The sequence below is a fragment of the Dasypus novemcinctus genome, chromosome 7 (genome assembly GCF_030445035.2).
Source record: "Dasypus novemcinctus isolate mDasNov1 chromosome 7, mDasNov1.1.hap2, whole genome shotgun sequence".
Classification (NCBI taxonomy): domain Eukaryota; kingdom Metazoa; phylum Chordata; class Mammalia; order Cingulata; family Dasypodidae; genus Dasypus; species Dasypus novemcinctus.
The window spans coordinates 29951652-29975937 of record NC_080679.1 but is presented as its reverse complement, the minus strand read 5'-3'; the positions used below and the strand labels follow the sequence as shown (position 1 = coordinate 29975937).

The window sequence follows — 24286 nt, the reverse complement described above, 5'->3', positions numbered from 1 at the left end:
GTGGTCAGGTGAATGTGGTTGATGAGGCAAAACTTCATAGCCCAATTTATTCAACTTTTGAAACATTGGTTGTACAACGTGCCTTCAGGTGTTGTGGAGAATTAGACCCTTTCTGTTGACCAATGTCAGCTGCTAGCATTGCAGTTTTCAGCGCATCTCATCAATTTGCTGACCATATTTCTCAGATGTAATGGTTTCGCTGGGATTCAGAAAGCTTTAGTGGATCAGACCGGCTAGTGGATCAGATCGGCAGCAGACCACCAAACAGTGACCATGAGCATTTTTGGTGCATGTTTGGGGAGTGCTTCGGAGCTTCTTCTCCGTCCAACCACTGAGCTGGTCATTACTGGTTGTTGTATAAAATCCACTTTTCATCACACATCACAATCTGATTGAAAAATTGTTCGTTGTTGTTGCATAGAATAAGAGAAGACACTTCAAAAGAACGATTTTTAAAATTTTTGGTCAGCTCATGAGGCACCCACTTATCGAGCATTTTCACCTTTCCAGTTTGCTTCAAATGCTGGGCTGTAGAATGGTCGACATTGAGTTCTTCGGCAACATCTCACATAGTTTAAGAGGATCAGCTTGGATGATTGCTCTCAATTGGTCGTTGTCAACTTCCCATGGCCGGCCACTACGCTCCTCATCTTCAAGGTTCTCGTCTCCTTTGCAAAACTTTTTGAACCACCACTGCACTGTATGTTCATTAGCAGTTCCTGGGCCAAATGCATTGTTGATGCTGTGCGTTGTCTCCACTGGTTTGTGACCCATTTTGAACTCAAATAAGAAAATCGCTCAGTTTCGCTTTTTTGTCTATCATCATTTCCATAGTCTAAAATAAATATAAAATAAAGAGCAAGTAACAAGTCATTAGCAAAAAACATAAAGTGAGAAATGCACATTAAAATGATGTATAACATAACCACATTTAAGAATGTATGCCAATATCATATGGCAAAGTTCAATAATGCAAAACCGCAATTACTTTTGCACCACCCTATTGAGCACTGCTTATGGGGGAGTGGGTATAGCTCAGTGGGTGAGCTCCCGCTCTGCGTGCACAAGGTCCCTGGTTCAATACATGGTACCTCCTAAAAAAAAAGGCACTAATTATGTCAAACTTCTTGTTGGGTGTCAAAAATATTACAATAATAAGCCCCATTCAGAACTCGTAATCTTCAAAAGAATTAGTCTAGGTGAGGAGTCAAGTAAGTGTGAAAGATTAAGATAACTCTTGGCTATTATGGGCGTACCATCCTCAAAATCAAATTGAATTTTTATACACAATGCACACACACACATATATATGTAAAATTAAGTCTTTATTTTGGCAAATGGCAAAATTTTATTTGCACATCTTACTAGCATGAGATTAGACCCAAATTATCTTCGTTTATCCAAAATGATTACAAACACCCAGGCAAAATTTTTATCACTTGATTTCCATTGGTTAATTTGTTTGTAAGCTTTCTCTTTAAGGATTCTATGATTAATGATGCTTGAATTAGTAACCACATTCAAATATTTGTTTTTTTATACTAAATTCAGTTGACTACTTTATTCTAGATACCATTAGGGATTTTTTTAGAAAACTGTTTTCTAAAGAAAATACACGGAAGCTATATTGTTTTCAGAAAGTTATAAATTTATTTTGGAACTAAAATTTGAAAGACCTACTAAGATTATAAAGATTGGTTACCTCATTTAATAGAAGAGCAATAATTTGTAGATAGGCCATATTTAGCTCTTTTCTTCCAAGCCAAAAGGAGCTAGCACATTCATCCAGTAGAGTAAAATATGTAATAGTAAATGTTATCCTCATTCAAACTCCATTGGTCAACAAAAAGAGATATTGATTTATACAACAAGAAAATATTCTAAAGTCTTGGTAGAAAAAAATATTGATTAAATTTTTAAAGCTAAGAGAATGAAGAGATAGTCATAATCACTCACTGTTGATGTAAATTAAGTTATTTTTATAAAAGAGTAACTATTACAAAATTATGTCAATCTTCTCCCCAGACTGTTTATTTCTTCCTAGTCTATGAAAAGTTTGGACATCATAATAACTTAAATGTTAAGAAGAGAAAAGAAACAGATATTCTTTACATAAAAGATGCTCAAATATTTATTCATATTTAATTTTAAAATACCTGTATGAATCAATTTCATAGTTCGCAAACCATGCTGCTCTGTATTTTTTAATCAGGTGTTTTCAAACCATGAGATTATATTTGTGGAATTTATGCATCCATAATTTGTTATATTATTATTGCTAAAATACTAGATTCAATACATTTTAAATAATATATCAACGAATTTATAAGACAATTATTTTGGTTTTATTTTGTTTTTTATGACCCTTTAATAAAATATTTAAAGTAGAAATAAATATATAGTGTATTTTCTATTTCAAATATTTAAAGAGGCATATTTATGGTAATATGAATGTTGTTAGTGCAAGTTTCACATAAATTCATATGATACTATTTAAATTTTTCTTCTTACCATATTTTCATTCCTTTAGCCAAGTTCTGATAAAGATTAAATCTTCCATTATTATTAAGTTTGATGTAAAGACTCTTAAACATTCAGATAAATGAAACATATTGTTTGTGTTTCATTGCAAAACACAAAATATTTAGAAGCATACCCTGCATATGTCCATAAATACTCTAGAGTAACGCTACCAATAATGGAACTGTGACTTTTTGAACTGCCACCTCTCTTTTGCTCACAGCTGCTAGATACTAGTATAGTAAGTGGCACATCTTAGTATATGATATTGTAAATTTTCTACTCTAGAAGTGTTCAGCATTCCCATTCCCAGCAAAACTAATTCTTAAGTCTGATATTGTGTGCCATGTAATAACCCAAAACAATTTAAATAAAGTTGAACATGATTATAAATGCATATTTTTTTAGGAATTAGTTATGAGATGTATAGAGTCTTGCAATCTTCTGAAGATGAATTTAGATATACCTTAATTTCCTTACCATAAACTTCCTGAGTCAAATTTGTTCTAGCAAAGTCAAATGTTTTAAACGCCTGAGGTGTGGCACTGCTGAATTATATAATCCTATCATTAGGCTCCAATATTATAATTTTCTTTATTTTACTGAACAAATGTTCAGAAAATTGCTTAGAGCCTTCATAAATATTTCCAAATTATTAATTTTACAAAGCTGATGTCAACAAATTAATGGTTTTAAGGTAAATCCTTTCTTCTTATGGGCATTGGTTCTTATTGGTTTTGCTTGGTTTCAAATATAGAAGGTAATATTTACCACCTTACCATCTGTTGCAATATGAAGACTACAAGAAAAAGTTATTGTTTGACTCTTAGAAAAGCCACAAACAGCAATTACCTATTGAGTGAGGCTGGAAGTGAAATCCATATGTAATGCTTCTGTCAGCAAAGACTTAGTAGAAAAGGGTTTATAATAAATATTCACATCTGCTACTTTGGACACCCTAATCCATCCTAAGGATCTTTGCTGTGTCAGGCTTTGTTCTAGATGAAGAAGCCCAGTAGTTATAAAGGTTTGCAAATAGACCATATTTATCATGGCTAGCTTTACTTTTATAACTTTTCTTTCTTTTAGATATATTCATAACTATTTGTGTTAAAACCTGCAATTAAATATTTCACTTTGACTTTTATGGTGATCTCATTCTAGAATTTTTAATATGAAATTTACATATTCTATTTTCTTATTATATGTAATTGCCCTAAAATCTGTCAAGAAGGCATCATTGAAAACAATGCTATGTTGGATTTAGAAAATATAATGAAAAGAAATAAAAATAATAAATAAATAAAAATCAAATAAAATCGCTAAATATCTAGGCTCTGGATACAAAGTGCTTGTGATTAAATGCTAGTTTGCTCTTTACCTAGGGTGTCATCTTGAGCAAGTTACTTAGCCTTCTCAAGTCTGTCTTTCCTCATTTATATAATAGAGCTAATATTATTTTCTTCATGATTGGATTATGGCAAGGATTATATAGAATAACCCACATCAAGTACTAATATAGTATCTAGCATGTTGAGTTTAATAAATTTTAGATATTAGTAGAATAAGAAATAAGCCTTCTAAGTGTGATTAGATAATCCCACATGCAGCACTAAATCATTTTATTTACCCTATGTACTGAGCTTAGGTAAACATGTTATATTGTTTTTATTTGCTTCCAAATTCCCTTATGGTTTGCTACTGTACTTCTTTAATAAAAATATTTATTAAAATTGGACTGCTGATTTCTTTTCACATTGGAAGAATTATTCACTAAAAACATACAGTATAAAATTATGAGAATATTCTGCATTGTATTTAGCTGTCTTTTTGTAATAAAAAGTTAGTTTAATAATATTTTGAATTTTAAATTAGAGTGAAAAAGGCTAAGATACCTTTGAAATGGTGGTATTTATTTTCACAACTTCAAAAAATAATAATATTTTCATGCGTATCACAATTTTGAAGGAAGAATTGTATATTATTGTATTTTAAGTAATGATTGTAATAAACAATATAATAAAGTTTAAAATAGAATAAAAATTTAAAATACGAATTATCTGTGATATATATCTTTATCATACGGAAATTTCTAAACTTATGCTTTTTAAAACTTTTTAACATATAAACATTTGAAGGAGAAAGCTGCTTTGCTTAGTTGTTTAAAATCTCATACTCTCAAAAATGATTTATTAGAAATGTAAGGAGAATGGCAGACACAATGACTTTTGCATAAAAAAGCAGGTAGAGAAGTTGGTTTCACTTACTAAATCTAAAATTGCATATCTTAATCATTGGTTTTGTTAATTTGACGCAAATTATTTCCCACATAGACAAGAGTTAGTTCCTACTTAATGTTTGACATCTAACATAAAATGAGTCTATTGGATCAGGCTTGAAACAAAACAATGTTCCACTGCTTATAAACTGTGACTTAAATTAAAAAACTTTGATATCTCTCTCTTTCTCTCTCTCTCCCCTCTCCCCCCTCCCTCCCTCCCTTCTTCTCTCTCTTTCTCTCAGGTCGAGTTTTAGCTCAGGCGAGCGGCAATGGAGTTATCCATTTGCTAGATCTTAAATCAGGACAGATTCACAAACTGATGGGCCACGAGAGCGAGGCGCACACGGTGGTGTTTTCTCAAGACGGGGAGAGTCTGTTTTCCGGAGGCTCTGATGGCACCGTTCGAACGTGGTCTTGATGGTCAGCATATCCCACTGCGGAGGGCATTCCGTTTAAGTAAGCCTGAAAATGTCTAATGTAATCCCAAACCAGTAAATAACTGGTCAAATATGTCAGTAGGTAAAATTTACAATTTACTTTAAAACAATCTTGGGATATATATTTTTGAGTTCATACTGCTACCAATAAAAAATTAACTTTCTGCACATTTATTTGCGTCTATGTCTTCTTTCCCTCATTTTGATAAGAATTTAGAGATAGAGCATCTTTGCTAAAGGATGGTTAGAAACAGCTTTACAATGACGCCTAATGACAGACCAGATGAATTACAGGAGCTTGATTTTTAGTGTTACAGAACAAACTGCAGGAGCACCCGGCTACTTTTTTTTTCTTTTTTTAAATTAAATCCTAGCTGCAGAAAGACCTGAAGTTTAATCATGTAGAACTGGGAAAGTATTTCTGCAACCAAATGGTCAAACACAATCGGCAAGCATTCATTTTTATAGATTCTTCACAATGATTATGCCTTATCTATTAATAATAATCGGAGACTGCAGATGTTTAAATCTAAATGCAAGCCTCTGCCGGAACTTTCATCTCTGCAGCCCATCCAAGAATACATTAAGTGTAATTAAAATGATTTTGGGGGGGTTGTAATTTGAATACAAATAGCATCTCACACGTAGAATGCCTTTCCCCCTCCTAATGCACGTCCGTAGTATAGAGAAAGTGCGGCTGCTTAGGAGAACGCTCTAGCCTGGTCTAGAAAAGCAGCTCTGGGATTTCGACCAAACTGGGTTTACAAGCCAGTTGTTGGCGCTGTCCGTGGTGCTGAGGAATTCCCGACTGCCGGCAGAATGAGCTTCAAATCAGCAGTCGCAAACTGCTCTCAGTGATGCAGAAAGCCAGCTAAAGTTGCTCCTTTCCTTCATGTCCACAGTTAGAATTTTCTGGTGTTTAAGAGAAGATTCAAGCAAAATATTGTGGATAATGTTGATGGTATTGCCAGCGGAGCGGACTTTAAGCTACAGCATGTTGTTGCTGTTTGTGATCCTGAGAGCCTAGCCAAATCACCTCTACTGCCGTAGCAAACACTGTGTAAGTGAACTCATGTGTGGAGGAGGAGTAATAAGCCGGGAAATTTCATAGAAGGATCTGGGAAAATGCTAAAAATAAGTTCAACATGATTCTGCTCCTGGGGTCTGGATTTCTACAGAAACAGCATTGCTTCTTGCTTTGAATTCTGAAGACAGGTCCAAAGCTTATTTCTTATGTGTGTCTGCTGTGTTTCTCTCTGGAAGGGCGGGAGACTGCTTCTTGACTGTGTTTTGAAATGGGAGGTAGAGAGAATGGATTGCCTATAATTCCTGCCTGAAAATGTATTCTTTGGGTTATTAAAGAGGAACTGCTTTCCTAAAACGTAACTGACCTTTTGGTTCATATTGGTCTGTGATCACACCACCACCATTAACCTCCAGAGTGATTAGGTAAGTGTATCTTATGACATAAGTTATGCATATTAACAAATAAATATATTCAGTCATTTTAAATCATATGTAGCAATATGGGGAGGGGGGAGTTTATCTGGGAAGTGATCCTCAATTTAGCAATGTTTGCTAACTTATCAAAATCTTCAGATAAACAATTTATTAGATTTCTTTAATGTTTCCTCTCTTAAATAAATAGTATCTTAAATTGCACTAGAGCAGCTCAATTATGAAGAGGAATATTTTTTAAATTGCCTTTGAACTTTGTTATATTAAAAAGAAAGCCTTGTTTCACTCATACAGATTTTAAAACACATTTCATAAATATTTCATAAATAAAGGGTGTTTAATGTTTATATAAAGTGGGTTTGCACCCTATTTTTATCTTTTAAGTTTAAATTTGCCATAACCTGACGCATTAATTCCTACCTGTAGCTTGTAAAGAGATCATTTTCTGTGTCTGTCCTTTAGAAGCAGAATGATATGTGTGTTTTATGTGGCTTTTCTTGCATAGCTTCACAAATACTACAGAAATACTATAAGGAAGCAAAATAGCTCTCTATTCTTCCGAGATAAACTTTCTAATTATATGAGAGCTGTATAGATGCATGCTTTAATTAGTAAAATATATTTATGCTTTTTCAGAGGCTTCTGTTATGTTTGTGGCCTCTGTAGTAATTTAAGAGAAAAAAATGCTTTGTCAAAGGGAGCGTGCAGCTTCTCAAGTAGAATTACGGGTTTGCATTTTCTTGTTCTGTCATGACTCATTATTTTTGGCATATTTTAAAAGAAATCCATCTTCTTTACCATTACCTACCCAGGAGGAATTCTAATCTCAGAGAGCAGTTTTCTCTGAAAGGAGGGCGTGAATATACTACCTTCCATTTTACTATTACTAGTATTTGCATATCTAACTTAAGATTCATGATGTGATATAACAGTTCATGAAAAGTTTCCTAAAGCCATTTTACCTTATTTAAAAGTACCATCTGTATATGCTAGACCAAAAAGAGATGGTTTATCATTGCTTTTATTGTAATCTGAAAATTAACCAATGAATGACATTTATAAATGATTTGAAAATCCCCTATATAAAATCTTAGCAACATTGGTATTAAGCCAGTAGCATCCAAGTGGACAAAGGAACTATTTTCCAACACTTTTCTTTATCTATTACTCCCTAAAAGCACAGTTTTCCTGGAGCCTATGTGTCAGTTAGTCACTCTAAATATTTAAATAAGAACCCACTACCAACCATCTATACCAAACACTAATACTAACTGAAGTTTACAAGAGTTATGCCAAAAATTAATGAAATATTTTACTATAATTCACATTATAGTTTTCAGAAACTTCCATAAATAGGTTTAACTGGCTTTTGGGGGTGCAAATTGCCTAAATACAAACATTTTTGCTATTTCCAAAGAGAACTATGTTTTCAAGACTGTGTGAATGGTATTTTTTAATTGACATGTTTAATTCAAACAGTATTACATGAATATTAGATCCAGATTGCTATAAAAAAATGCACAAATACATCTTTCCTGCCCACTAGGAGCTTACCTCCTGAGTGAAATAAAGATATGGGCAATAATACAAATAAATTGATTTTTAACTAATCCTTCTCACTAGGAGGAGTTCTATTTTATTATTTATTATTTTAAATTTCCTTTCTTTTATTCAATGTGAATATTCATTTCATATTCAAGGAAACAACTAAGCCTATGCTGACCATTTTTGTTCTCCAATTATGGGCATAAAGAAATAGGAAATTCTTTATACTATCTCTGTCCCTATTGTAGTTTACACTTAACTGTTTTTTTATTCCCTTTCTTTAAGAGTTAGAATTTTTCTCACCAATATCTTTCTGTTTGGATATATACATATATAAACATATATACAAATATAAATTCAATCATTGCCTAGTCCACTTTCGAGAACAGGGAATATAAATTCAAATATCAACTGTTCTTGGGTTATTTGTAAGTTATCATAACCTTCTGGAACTCAGTAAAAATCACTTACTTCACTTTAGACAAAGTCAGATATTTGAAGTTCAGAAAGTAAATTCAAGATGAAATTTCCTAGATGAAATAACACCATCATTGATAAATTTTAATTCATATATTGCCGAGGATCAACTCTTCAAACTCTGTAATAAAGTGTAGATCGTTGCATGAACTTAGTCTGAGTATCTTCCAAATTGATCCCAACAGGTTAGGAGCCTGGCCTTAACTCAACCTATATTCTATTTTTATATGTCAAATGATTCTCTTTAAATATTTATTTTCAGCCTACCCTCTTGTATTCCCATGGAAGCAGCTGGGTATATTTAATATTAGGAGCACATCAAGAAGCCTTCGAGGAGGGGGATGGCTCTTCATATTCATGAAGCCTGCATACTTCTGTTGGTCATCCCTGGATTGGTCACCTCTGCTGCCATCAGTCATGAAGATTATCCTGCTGAGGAAGGTGATCAGACCTCTAGTAATGACAATCTGATCTTTGATGACTATCGAGGGAAAGGGTGTGTGGATGACAGCGGCTTTGTATACAAGTTGGGAGAACGATTTTTCCCAGGGCATTCCAACTGTCCATGTGTCTGTGCTCTGGATGGACCTGTTTGCGACCAGCCAGAATGCCCTAAAATTCACCCAAAGTGTACTAAAGTGGAACACAATGGATGCTGTCCTGAGTGCAAAGAAGTGAAAAACTTTTGTGAATATCATGGGAAAAATTACAAAATCTTGGAGGAATTTAAGGTATGAGTGACCCTCCATATTTGTTGAATGCTAACTTTTCATATCACATGCTTTGATTGCTACATAAAAACTAAAGTTGGAAAAATGTGTTTTTTTAAATTTTCCTTTAATTTAAAACAATATATTTCCAATTAGTATAAGAGGCTTTATGGTAAACAAATAGTGAATTGGTTTGTTGATCACTATCTATAGGGTTTCGTAAAAACCTTTTCCTTCAGTGGTATTTGTGGCAATCTTTTATACTTTCCCCTTAAACATTTCTTCTGTTTTATTATAGCACATGTTTTCTGACGGAAACTTAATTTTGTTTGTAGACTATATGTCTATTAAATTAATTTCTAAACTCTGAGAGACTTTTTGGTGGCTTGTTACACTATTTTTTGAACCATTTCACTATAATTTCAAATTATTTGTTTAGTTTGTGAAAACCTAAGTACAGAGACACACTTCTGAGCTATGGCTGTCATGTTAAGAACATGTAATGGACCTACTTGTTGTAGAGCATGACCCAAATTCTGTTATCTGCTTGTTAGAATTTTTGCTTCCACTATCCCACAGAGAAATGAATTTTTATTTTAGTTCATTATGAAAGGTAGTTAAAAAAAAAAAAAGAGTAATGCTGTAATTTCCTCAGTCCCACAGTATTACTTAGGCTTTCTTTTTTATACCTGTGTCATATTTTCAAGAAACTTGAAGTTCATTTTTATCTCTTCTTGGATTCTCTTCCCACCAACACCTAATTCTAATTAGGATGTCCTACAAACGAGATCTGAACCCTGAGGGTATAAATTAACACCTCAAAAATATCCTCCCTGAATGTAATGGCAGTTTGTGCCTTGGGGTATCTGTCATACTGATGGCTTGATATAAAAAGTTCTCATTTCATCTAACCATGTTCTATGAGAAGGTACTCAAAACCTTATGAGCCATGATCTATAAAGAAGATATAGATTTTAGTTATGTGACAGTTCATGTTTGAGAGAAGAATGCTCAGTTCTTAGCACTGACCCAGCTTCCTTTCCAAAAGGGTCAAATGGTACCACAAGTCAACAGCTGGGAAAAAGGGTTTAGCTAATCATCATCAGAGTAGAATGATTCTGTGTATTGGTAATTCATCACATTCAATCTATTCCAGGTTGTGGGTTCAAATAAGTTCTAGTTAATTCAAACATACCTAATCAGTTAATTTAGATTCCTTAGGTTATGAGGGTAAATTTAAACGATGTTTAGTACAGTTGACTTTCTTATAGATGTTTTCCTAGATTTTTCTTTCATGGTGTACATTATTATTTTGATGCAGAATACTAAGAATAAGCTTGAGGGCTTAGTAAAATTATCATTATAGACATCAAATGAAAGTTAAGAAAAGAATACATTTATTAACTGCTTTATGATTACTGAGCACACTTTGACTTAAGGTATTTTTACTTTTAGGTAAAAGGAAGTAACTGCAAGTACTCAATACATGATTTGATTCTAGACTTGGTTCTAGAATGATGTCACTCTCTTCTGACATGCATATTTCTCTAGAATATAATGCAAAAAGGCATGGTAGGAACAGCGTTTCATAGCCTATCCCAAACAGAAAAGAAGTCTATCTGATAAAGTTTCTGAAATCTATATAATTTGGTAATCATCATTTAATAAATAGAGATTGTTTGAACTCAGTCAATTCCCCATTAAAAGTGCTATAAATTGCAAACACAATTACCATTTTTAACATGTCCAATGGTACAGTCGTATATAAAGAAAATAATAATAATTCCCTTATCATCTCTAATTACATGTCCCTGCTATAATAAATATACAACCCACTGATGTGCACAGTATTTTCTCCTGACTCTATGTACCCTGAGATTTTAAAATGTGAGTTTAAAAAGAAGAAAACAGATGCCACTTTTTCACAAGGATTTAGAGTTATAAAGAACTTTAGTGATTATCTAGAACAAATTCCCCATTAACAGTAAAAAAATGAGGCAAGAAAGATTGTTACTTGTCCAAAATTGGCATTATTTTTAACATATTTCTAAATATTGCCCTTCTACCCATAGAAGCAACAGAACCTCTTGAAGCGCTTTGGGTCTAGAGTCAAATACACTTGGATTCAAATCCCAAATCATGACTTGAATATGTGGCTTTTTGGATGGATCCTTAAACTTTCTGATCCTTAGTGACATTGGGCTATAAAATGATCATAATGATAATACCTCCCCCTAGGAGATTTTGGAAAGATTGAATGACATGAGTTATGTGAAGTTACTGGTACACAATACATATTGAATAAATGATCGTAACCCTCCCTCAAAACTCTAATATCCAGGGAGTTACTCTAAATTCTAAATTCCTCTATGTTTTCACCCACATCTTGTATTATAATAGAAGCTCCACTTTAAAAGTCACTCAACTGAAAGAATCCCAATACATTTAAAGATGTTGTACTTATCTATATGAACTATATAAACCCAAGTAAAAAGCCATGAACTGCCACCTCGATTTTCCCCCAAAGCAGCTTCCAAGAGATGAGTAATTTTTGAGGATGTAGGGGACTTTCATATAATAATGTCAGTATATCATTGAGATGGTTGTATTATGAGATCATCTTTGCATGTAACATATTCAATCAATAAGCATTTATTGGACTCTAGTATGCAAAATAGTACAGATGTACTTATATTGCAAAGTAGAATATTTAGGAGACAAAGTGACCACTCAAAAGGAAAGTATAATCAGTGCAGTGAGAGAAGAAACAATCTAACATGAAGTATCTGATTATGAAGTTTCAAAATAAATTCCAAAGGATTATGGAGTCAGAAGCTTATCACCAAGATGTGGAGCTTGGTCAAGCATGACTCCTTTTTTTCTTTCAGAATATTCAGTAATATCCTGAGCTTTTCTTAAAGAACTCATTGAAGTTGATCTAGGGAGGTAAAAATTTCAGAGAGGAAACTGTTTGAGCAAAATCAGAGGTTGGAATGAATAAAACCAGCAATGAGAGGAAGGAGATGGGAGTAACAGAAAGCTGATTCTGATTAAAATGCTGTTCCAGTAAGGAGGAAGTGCATTTGGATATGTACTACTGGATGGTGGCTGGGAGGGACTCGACTATTGGAGCAAAATATTTGGATACAGTCTGAAGAATCACAAGGAACAAAGTGTAGGTTGTTGTACATGGAGATGAACTAGTTAAATTTTATTTTTTAGAAAAGATTACCTGGTAGCTAAGTACAGAATTAAGTAGAGGTGAAGAGAAACTAATGGTAGAGTGGGAGTGGGGGGTGAAGCAGGACAGGGAGGCAAAAAACAAAGAATGAGATGACCATAGGGAAAAGACATTCATGATACTCTCTTTCGGATAAAATAAAAGCTGCCTAGCATAATCTGGATTCTGTTCATTAACCTCTCCAAGTACCTCAAACTCTTGTTGACTTCTCTTCCCTGTGTGTTTGCACATGCTGTCCCACAGTGTGGAGCACTTTGCCCCCGTTGCTCACATGTATGAATCCTACCAGTCTACTTCAGAGTCTATTTAGATCTCATCTCAACTGGAAGGCCCCTCCTGACCATGCTACTGCAGTATCCAAGACTGTGTCTTGCTCCTCTCCTATATGTTCCCATAGCATGCTGTGCTTACCATTATACCAACAAGAACAGTTTAAAACTTTATGCATCTCATTTTCATAATAATGCTATGAGGATTATACTTGTGTTAAGGCTCCTAAACTGAGTTGAGAACTGAGGTACCCACATGTAAGTAACTTGCCCAATGTCACACAACTAGAAAGTGGAAAACCTAGGAGTAAAACTCAGGCAGACTGGCTACAGAATCAAAGTTCTTTTTTTTTTTTTTTTTTTTTTAATTTTTTTATTTTTTATTGAATTTGTAATAATATTACATTAAAAATATATATGTGAGGTCCCATTCAACCCCACCCCCCCACCCCCCCTCTCCCCCCCCCCCCCCCAACAACACTCGTTCCCATCATCATGACACATCCATTGGATTTGGTAAGTACATCTTTGGGCACCTCTGCACCTCATATACATTGGTTCACATCATGGCCAGAATCAAAGTTCTTAATCACCACTTCTGCCTCTATCACTCTGAGTTAATACATGTAATGTGAAATTACCTGTTTCTTCCAATAGACAGTGAGCCCTTTGAGGGTAGGGACAGTGTTTTCTTTCTTCTTCCTGTTTTTCCAACTCCCAGTAGCATATGTGCCACCTAACAGACATTTGATATATTTTTGGTGAATGACATGATGGGTCAGATTACAACTGAATCTGTAAAATAATGAAGTTCATTAGAGTTTCTTTAATGCCTCAGTTTCTTTTTATGTGTTGGTCTCTTCATTTTAATTTGATTAAAGAAGTACTCAAAGTTTAGACAGAGAATGTCCTCTTGGCAGCTACAGACACATGGAGCTTGCTGATGAAGTTCCTTTTTCTGCCCTATTTCAACTTTCTTCAAGCTGCCCCTGCCCCTTCCTAACCATGGCTGGTCTTGGATTTGGGTCTCAAGCCCCAGCATTGCAATGACCACGCAGTATGTCCAGTGAGCTATTTAATCCTACACAGTTGCAAAGTTTATGTGTCACTTCAGTCTTTTCTGACCACAAATTTCACAGGTAAACTGATCCACACATGTCACCTGATCAGAAGAGTAAAGTTGTTTTTTTAAAATAAATCTTAGAGAAAGATTTTTTTTTAAACATTTACTGATGCAAGCTTTGAAAATGGATTTCTCTTTACTATTTTTGAAAACTAAATTCTCTAGTGTTCTGATAATATTGTATTAAGGGAAATGTCACTGTATAATAGGTTCTCTCATCTTTCTTTTATGTGTACCAAGGCAAAGACACTGGAACATACTTTTTTCTTTTAAAAAAAATGAGTATAAATAATAAATTACAATAGTATTCCCTGAAAAAAAAAAGTTGATTGGAAATGTAGGCCTTATCATCTTTGGCTCTGTGCTCAACTATTTCATGCTGAGCTTCCCAAAGGGAGAAAAAATAATTCTTTTACTCATAATTAACCTTGTGGATATTCATACTCTAAAACTTCTCCTGATTTAGTTTTAGGTCATACATTGAAAGTTATGCTATAAGCAACTGAAAGAGATCTTTTTTCAGCTTTCACACAGCCTATTTTAAAGTGATTTTTCTGCAGTCGACATCTACTGTTCCTAATAAAGGACTTGGATTTGCCTGAGATCTGCCTTTCTCTGCAAGCATTGACCTTTGTGTTTTTCCATGAGTGGCTAAAGACAGTTGATTGGGTCTCTGATTTTTTTTATTTGGAAGGTTTGATATGAATATTTTCTCATACCTCACATTTTGTGTGCATGTTGTTGCTTTTAAAAAATGTTTTAATTTTCTGATAGGATGCCTAGCATTGGCCCTAAATTTTCTATTTTATGTTTAAGTCTGGAGGAAAGAAGCAAAGAGGACAGAAGATTAAACACCTTTAGTATTTTGTCAAATAATCATACCCACAAAAATGTGATGTGAACTTAGATTTAGAACTAACTTATTTTTAATGGACATATTCACATAAAGTCAATTTTTCCATAACTCTGATTAATTTGCACTCTCATCATTAATTCCCAGTATTGTCACATTAAATTTGTAAAACTGTTTGACTAGGAAGGATTTTTGAATTTACAGTTGGTAAATATATTTGATGTCAAGGTGTTTTTTTATATGGAGAAAGAATAGAAGGTCACATGTTCTAGGGGCTATAAGGACTAAGGTATATGAAAGAACAGAAATAAATAGAGGCTGTAGAGAAATTTCAGTTGAGGGGACTAATAGTAAACACTTACAGATAAACAGTTCATTGTCTCCTCCCCCCCATCTGCCAATGTATCAATTTCAGCCAAAGACATAGGAACTAAAATGTCTCCATTAGGCAAAAGGGTACCGAATGCACCTTTTGAAAAGTGACCAGGTTGTATTTAGTCCAATAATAGAAAAATGGATGGAGTCTAAGCTATGAATGGAGGTTTTAAAGAATTTTATCCAAGAGAGGTTTACAAGTTTTCAGAAAATGACTAATGAAGTCCCCACAGAGCATTTTGCAGACCCTATCCAAAGAAAGTCTAGGAAAACATCAAAATCTCATACAACAAAGATATTTGGAGTTCTTTGTTGAGAGGTTAAGAGGTTGAGAAGTCTGTTTTATGGCTTTTAACATTAAAATGACCTTTGAGTGAGTTCAGGAAAGGCTTCTTTCAAGTTGCTACAAGATAATAAAGTTTGAGTCACTGCTGCTGCTGATCTGAAACCCTGGGCTGCAGAAAGAATGGGCTCAAAGAAGACATTCTTAGTGGAGAATTCCCATCTTTGTAAATAACTAGGGATTCTCTATTTAGTTTGAATAATAACTGACCAATTTCACAGATTGTCAATTTTATTTTAAAAACATTTTATGAAGTGCATCATATCCTTTCTCAGTATTATATTGTGCTTATTTGCATTTTTAATGTCACAAACACAAAATCAAAACAATAGATCAGTCTTTTAATTAAAAAATAATTCATTTTTTCAAAAGCTCCATTGATAATTGGAATAATTCTTGTTGTTTGATACATTTTTAAATGAGGGATTAGGATTGTAAGAATAAATGGCTTCCATGTTAACCCCCACCAAAGGGGTAAAATAGCCCACTTTCACCTCTTGCTTCAAATTTAAAGAGAATTGATGGTCGGCTCCCACTTTTATTAGTGGTATATATGAGCAATTTTTCATACTCACCCACTGATATTTATTGCTGTCCTTCATACTGGAAGATGCTGCTGTTAATGGTGATCACTGTACAGTAAGTATTACTAGAGAGATTTGTGACTGGGTTTCTGTGCCTTGAGCACATGAGGAGATAGGTGTTTGATTTGCAGCCACATCTGAGATTTGCAGAGCTTGTCACTGTTAGTGACTGTCTCAAATTTGAGGTCAGCCATCAGCAGTTTTATAGACACTGCTGCCCCATTCCTTATTGACTCACCAATAAGATAAGAAGATGAAACTTAAAGAGACAGATTTTCCAAATTTTCACTCCAATTGTACAAAGCTCCGGATATGTTAGAAATCTGCTTATTTTTAATTATGTCATTTTCACTCACCAAAATTTACAACTGGTCAATGGTGTGGTATAAACAACCACAATTTTTCTGTTCCCTATGTCTTGTTTCATAGCCCAGATCTATGTGCTTTATGTGAATTTTATAGATTACTCAATGACCTATATATTCTAGATTAAAATTGCTCTATACATGTATTAATTTGATTGTGTGTGCTCAATTGAAGAGAGTGAAAGTGTTCTTTATGAAAATCTCTTCAAGATGAGGTGAATTCTTTGTTCTTTTTATTCCCTCTGACCATATTTTTGTTTTGTTTTGTTTTCTTACAGCTTTATACACCAGGCAGTGTGTCTCATGAAGGATAGGACATGAAAGAAAACCTATCAGTTTATTTTTTTAATTTGTTCTTTGGTAAGGTTTTGAGGAAGAGCTTGAAACAAATAACTGAGAGGAGGCTTGAATAGTGGGTTTACTTATCCAGGTGATCTCCCTTATATAGTAGCCATTATTAATTGGGGTCTAGCTTATTGTAAAATGTGTACTTTGGAATTTATTATCACTACAGATAAGCATCAGCAATTTCAGTCTAACACACCTCCATTTCTCGATTTCCTTGCCTCTAACCTGCCATAAAGCATATCACAATAAAGCCATCTTTGCAGGGATTTAATGACACTGCACAAAGAGTGAATAAAGTACTAAAGTAACAAGGAAAATCATTCATCTTCTGAAAAAGTTTTAAGATGACATTATTTTATGACTGTAGAAAGTTGTTCAAAGTATATAAAGAGACACTGAAAACAACTCTTCATTTTCTCCCTTTAATGTCATATGACTATGGGAAAAATTCCACATATTTATCATCTTTTTCTCTATAGAATGAATACAGTAAGACATCATATACATCTTATAAAGAATAAATAGTATAGGAATTTGAAAATATAGTATTACATATCAAATGATAGCTAACATTTCTAACTGCTCAAAAGTTTTTCTTTTAATTAAACATTATTTGGTTGAGATTTTGTCATCATTCTTTTCAAATATTGGCCTTTCACTACCATTGTGACTTCTTGGTATAGGATTGATGGGACTGGATGTCTGGTATCTGAGTTTTATATAGAAGTACCTTCTTTTTATAGAAGGTAAGCTTTATGTTCATATGGATAAAGAGTCTAGGTCATTCCCACTTTCTAGATCTGCCCATGGGATTTTGGATCTGGGAAAAACTTTGAGATTATATTGTCTAACTTTCTCATAAAATAAAGGCCAAATGAAACTTAATGGTAATGCCACAGTGACATAACTCATTATTTGCAAAGGTAATATTAATACATGACTTCCCTGTGCTCTTTTTCTTCATTTTACTATCTCAGTTTTAACAGGAAAATGCCAGTTCTTATTTGGAGCTTTCTTTCCAACAACTATTTTGGATGCAAAGATTCAGTCAATTGTCTATAGATATTATGTCAGTTATATCAGGACCTACCACCATGACAACCGGACATACAAGTAGACAAAAACAATAAAATATTGGCACATCTAAAATCAGTCTTTGATACAGGTTGAGTAAAATTTGCAAAAGGAGCCTAAGATTAGAAATACTCTGATAGAAAGGGGAACTTTTGTCTATCAAAATTGCTATAATGAAACCAAATAGTATAGGTCAAAATAAAATAAAAGTACATTACGTTAAACGCTTCCTATTTACTTCGACTGGGACTATTTTATACTAGGAAGCAGCAAAGGAAGGATATTATTAATGTGTGCTTGCCCTTATATTTTGGTGATTTTAGGAACTAAAAACATGTGTTCTTGATTTTCACTCACTGAAATTCCACCTACCACTATATGGCAGGGATGAGATATGCAAAGTGGATGGAGTACACAAAAATGTACAGTTTCAAGCATTAGAACAAAGGAGTATTCCTAACCTAGTTCATGGCCAGCATTACCTAAGGAATGTTGCAAAAATTCAGATTCTTTGACCTTGCTTTCTTTAATGTTAATTGAAAGTTATTTAAATTTACAGTTATTTTTCTTTTAAACTTCACAGAACACTCTAAAGGGAATTTCTGCCATAATGTAACTTACCAAACTGTTTTCTAGGGAACACTAATATCTTATGAGATTTTTTTTCGGGGTCAAGTAAGTGAGATATGATGCATTTTTAATTTCTCTTGGAAATGGGCAATGCACATTTGTATACAGAGAGCTCTTGAACATGTTCAAAAGGTGAGTTTGAGAGTCAGTATGTTTGGTTGAACTGCTTAGAGCTCCATAAGGTGATCAAAACTGGATTTTAAAATAGGCTCTGCTGCTTACCAGCCAAGTAGTGTAGGCACACATTACTTTACCTCTTTACACTCAGTGTACACATTTTAAAGTAGAGTTAATAATAGAAACTACCTGGCACAAAATAAGTGACTCATAAAGGCTATCTGACATTTTTATTTCTATTATTATTAACCATGTTTAATCCACAATTTCACAAATTTATATGACAGTAGTACACTTGTTTCATGGAACATCTGTTAACATCTTTATTTATTTATTTTTTGTCTTTATTTTTTTAATATTACATTAAAAAAATATGAGGTCCCCATTTACTCCCCACCCCCCCTCAACCCACTCCTCCCCCATAACAACAATCTCCTCCATCATCATGAGACATTCATTGCATTTGGTGAATACATCTCTGAGCACTGCTGCACCACATGATCAATGGTCCACATTATAGTTTACACTTTCCCCCAGTCTACCCAGTGGGCCATGGGAGGACATACAATGTCTGGTAACTGTCCCTGCAGCACCACCCAGGACAATTCCAAGTCCTGAAAATGGCCCCACATCTCATCTCTTCCTCCCATTCCCTACCCCCAGCAGCCACCATGGCCACTTTCTCCACACCAATGCCACATTTTCTTCAATTACTAATCACAATAGTTCATGAATAGAATATCAGTAAGTCCACTCTCATCCATACTCTATTCCTCCATCCTGTGGAACTTGGAATGGTTGTGTCCACTCCACATCTATATAAAGAGGGGGCTTAGATTCCACATGGATGCTGGATGCAATCCTCTTGCTTTAGTTATAGGCACTCTTGGCTCCCTGGTGTGGTGGTTTACCTTCTTCCACTCCATGTTAGCTGAGTGGAGTAAGTCCAATAAACCAGAGTGTAGGAGCTGAAGTCTGTTGAGACTCAGGGCCTGGCTATCACATGGTCAGTCCAGAGATTCAGGTCCCCTGGGTATATATTAAACCCCACCACCAACTACAGTTCTGGTAAAAGTAACAGAAGAGGCTTGTGAACAAAGATCACGTCTGAGTCCAGCTCCATCACACAGAAACACAAACTCCAAAATAGGGCCAACTGACATGGCACTGAACTCCATCTGCCATGACCATAGAACCTGTGGGTCTCTGTAGCCCTCAGAAGAACCAATACCAGGGGTTGTATCTACTTTATCTGTCTCTAGGACTCTGCTGAGGTGTGCATAAGGGCAACCCCTCTGATAACCTCCCAGCTTTTTTGGAGACTCATAGCCATATAAACTCATTTGTCCTTTCCATTTCCCCCTTTGATTTAGGTCAAAAAGCCTTTTTAACTCCTGGTATTATATGTAGATTGAGATATTCTGCTGGTCCGAGTTGACCCTTTTATTCAAGGTCATTTTCTAGTTACATCATCAGCTGGTACTTGGTAGTAATCCCTCAGCACCAGGGAGGCTCATCCCTGGGAGTCATGTCCCACACTGGGGGGAAGGCAGTGCATTTGCATGCTGAGTTTGGCTTCAAGACTGGCCACATTTGAGCAACATGGAGGCTCTCAGGAGGTAACTCTTAGGTACCCTGCAGCTCTAGGCCTTGTTCTTATTTCAGGTGCACAGGCTCACAAGCATAGTCATTAGTATCAAGGGCTCATTGTTGAACCTTCATTCTTTTTGGGCTTTGCCATTGCACTTAGGGGATTGTTGCTGTTCCTTTAGGGACTGTGATAGAGCTCCCCTGGCTAGGAACTCAGCACTCCCTCAGTTGTTGTTTTTAATTGTAGCCACTATGAAAATATCCAAATATTTTTATGTACCCTGGATATATGCCGTGTAGAACTCCCTGCCAGTAGCATCCAACACCAGTATTCCTCCCCTGCCATTGTTGAACCTCTCTGTGATCCAAAACTTCTTGAAAACTGAAGCCCAATATATTGCCAGGTTCCATTAAGAGTAAAATGGAATATAGAGATGAGTTTAAAGGTTAGATATAGAATACATATTAATTTAGAAAAATTAAGGTAAAAGTAAATTGGGGTATCAAAAAATTTAAAAATGCAAAAGCTTTGTTTTGATGTTTTGCCTTCCATCGCTGCAATAAGTGTTGTCCTGTATGCAAATTGGCAAGGCAACTACTTCCGTCTTTTCCTCAGTGTTTATGTCCTATCTTTTTCTTTTCTTTTTTCTAATTTTTAAGCTTATCTTCACAAAAGTTTTAGATCACAGTAATTCATATATACAATATACAGTACTCCCACATACCTAACATAAAACCTTTTCCCTTCCACAGCAATAATCTTTTTACATATTCATACTATATTTACTGAAACTGGTGTACAGATACTGAGACAATAGCTTTCAAACAAGGTAACATTTGTGTTTACATTGTGGTTTATATTTTAGACTATATAATTTTCTAAATTTTTAGTTATCTTATGTTTTACATTATGATTTACATTTTAGCCTATCAGCCCCTATATATTTTTGGTGTAATTTTACATGTCTTATATCCATTCTTGCATACTCTTGTGGAACACTTCTATTGCCCACACAGTTACATTGGTTCCATCTACTCAATACCTCTTCCCCACCCCCACCCCCCTTAGTGCCCACAATGACAGTCAATCTTCATTGCTTGAAGGGCCATGTTCAGAGATACTAGCAACAGTGTTGAGGGCTCAACTGTTGTGTTGACATGCTCAACTGCCCTAATGCACTGAGTGTTGACAACTGAGTGTTGACATGCTCAACTGCCCTAATGCACTGGAAGCCACCATTTCTTTTGAGAGATACAATTCCCTCTATATGAGGGCATCAGTCCTCCCCAGAATGTGGGTATATCTTCACTCTCATTATATGGGTCTCTATTCAAGGATATAACCCACTATGGCAAAATGAGCATTCACATATTCCCTAGGAGCCTGTCCTGTCTCCAATTATCCCCTTTAAGCATCTTAGACAGGTAACCTTCTGTATTATATTGTTGAAAAAGTTTTCTCAGCATTATACTCTCAACCAAATACCTGACAATCTTCTATGTTCGTATATTGCCCCACCCTCCCCCCAATTTCTTGGGCAATATTACCCATCCTCCCATCCCTAGCCCCCTTCAAGCCCACAAAGCTCCATCCAAAGGTAACCCTATGCCCCCATTTTATCCCTTCCTTGTACAAATACTTACCTCCAGCTTATCATAGATTTCACCCATGTAGGTGTCAGCTTACAGCCTTCCTCTAACCCCCAATTTCCTGTAAGCCTATCATCCAGTCTCTAGCTCTCTGAGGCAGCTTGGTTTACTTATTTCATATCATTGAGGCCATGTAGTATTTGTCTTTCAATGCCTGGGTTGCTTCACTCAACATAAGGTTCTCAAGATTCATCCATGTTATCACATATGTTTGTAGTGTATTCGTTCTTAAAGCTGAGTAGTATTCCATTGTATGTATATACCACATTTTATTTATCCATTCATCTGTTGATGGGCATTTGGGTTGATTTCATTTTTGGCAATAGTGAACAATGATTCTATGAACATTGGTGTGCATATATAGGTTTGTGTCCTTGTTTTCAGTTCTGCTGGGTATATACCCAGCAGTGGAATTGCTGGGTCATATGGCAAATCTATGGCTAGTTTTTTGAGAAACCGCCAAACTGTCCTCCAGAATGGCTGGATCCTTCTGCATTCCCACCAGCAGTGGATGAGTGTTCCCATTCCTCTACATCCTCTCCAGCATTTGTATTCTTCTGTTTTTTTCATAGCTGCCAATCTTATGGGAGTAAGATGGTATCTCATTGTAGTTTTGATTTGCATTTCCCTGATAGCTAGAGATTTGGAGCATTTTTTCATGTGCTTTTTAGCCATTTGTATTTCCACTTTGGAGAATTGTCTATTTAAATCTTTTTCCCATTTTTTAAATGGCTTGTTTGTCTTTTTATTTTCAAAATATAGGAGTTCTTTATATATGCAGGTTATAAGTCTCCTATCAGATACATGGTTACCAAATATTTTCTCCCATTGTATAGGCTCTCTTTTCACTTTCTTGACAAACTCCTTTGAGGTGCAGAATGCTTTAATTTTGAGGAAGTCCCATTTATCTATTTGTTCTTTTGCTGCTCATGCTTTTGGTGTGAAGTTCATGAAGCTATTTCCTATTATAAGGTCTTGTATATGCTTCCCTACACTGCTTTCCAAACTCTTTATGGTCTTGACTCTTATATTTAGGTCTTTGTTAACATTTAAAGTTCAGAAGAATTCACTGAACCAAGGTGAAAAATATTTTGTTAATGATTCAAGAAACCCTAATCCTTTTATTTGATTCTGATGTGAAGGTAAGGATAAAACTGTTTCTGCTTATCTTTAAATCATCTGGTTCTTTTGAAATTTCCCCAAACTGCAATTAATGTGATTTATCACAATTCATTAATTTGTTTTGCATAACATAATGTAATTGAAAAATGTCATTTTCAAAATAATAATAACATTTACATATTGTCAAAGAAAAGCACTGGTCATTAGTTAAAGTGGCAAGACAGCCTATTCAAACTGCCCTTGGCAGCAGAGAAAAGAAGCCAGCAACAGCCAATCTCAACACAGTTTAGCACACAGATAGCTAGATTTTTTAAAAGGACACAAGAAGAAAGGGAAATGGGGAAGTGGAAAACTACTGAGAGGGTCTGGGAGTGCTCTGGAAGAGAAAAGGGGAAGTGGAAAATTGCCAAGAGGGGTCTGGAAAAGGTCAGGGGCTCTGGCAATGGGCTTATAGAAGGGGGTTAGGCAATTGTCTGGTCATTCTGAGAATTATATTCTGCAGTTTAGACAGTATTACCTTGTAACCTGCAATCAGGAGGGTCACAAAATCTTTGAATACTGATGAATATAGGACCTACTTCACCTATGGGTGGTCTCAGTATGTCTTTCATACATGTAAATTTAAAAGGGCACCTAGATTTGCCTGTTTTAGCATGTTATACATACTACTGTTATTAATAGCAGTCATATTAAGTATCTCTGCGCACTTCTCTCCAGGGAATATAGCTTTGCTCTTTATATTGATGTATAATAACTTACTAATATTCCATTTACTGAGAATATTCAGATGAAGAAGATAAATATTGTAATTTTTCCATTTTTTGTTGTCTCTCTCATGCTCTGCTTTGATGGTATAAGTCAAGTAGATATTTTAAATATAATGTAATATAATGACACATTTAGTGTTATATTAATAAGCAGAAATATGTATATAGTCTGCTTAATTAGGTATTCAGTCCATAATTAACATCTTTTGCAATTGACTTGCATAGTCTATAATCTGATTCCATTAAAAATGTCTTAAATGTCTCCAACATGTAGAGAAATAGTAGGTCTTTGGGGTACCACTAAACGTCATAAATCTGAACCTCAAGGTGCTCCAACTCTATTAAGGAATGATACAGGTACCATTAACAGAAGATGGCTTGTGATGATCCTCTAGGACAGGGCTTCT

The 24286-nt window shown here is 34.8% G+C and overlaps 2 protein-coding genes across 3 annotated transcripts in view; both read left to right on the top strand.

Annotated features, from left to right (window-relative positions):
- SPAG16 (sperm associated antigen 16) overlaps positions 1-5283 on the top strand; it is a 1223101-nt gene extending 1217818 nt beyond the window's left edge. For both annotated transcript variants that reach the window (XM_071216139.1, XM_004483160.3), the window contains one exon: positions 5044-5283. In XM_071216139.1, coding sequence (XP_071072240.1) covers positions 5044-5219 — 176 coding nt within the window. In that variant the 3' untranslated portion in view covers positions 5220-5283. The remainder of the gene's footprint in view (positions 1-5043) is intronic.
- Positions 5284-5967: 684 nt separating this feature from the next.
- The window catches only part of VWC2L (von Willebrand factor C domain containing 2 like), a 158645-nt gene continuing 140326 nt past the window's right edge, over positions 5968-24286 (top strand). The window contains exons 1-2 of the mRNA XM_004483161.2: positions 5968-6687; positions 8981-9449. Coding sequence (XP_004483218.1) covers positions 9060-9449 — 390 coding nt within the window. The 5' untranslated portion in view covers positions 5968-6687; positions 8981-9059. The remainder of the gene's footprint in view (positions 6688-8980; positions 9450-24286) is intronic.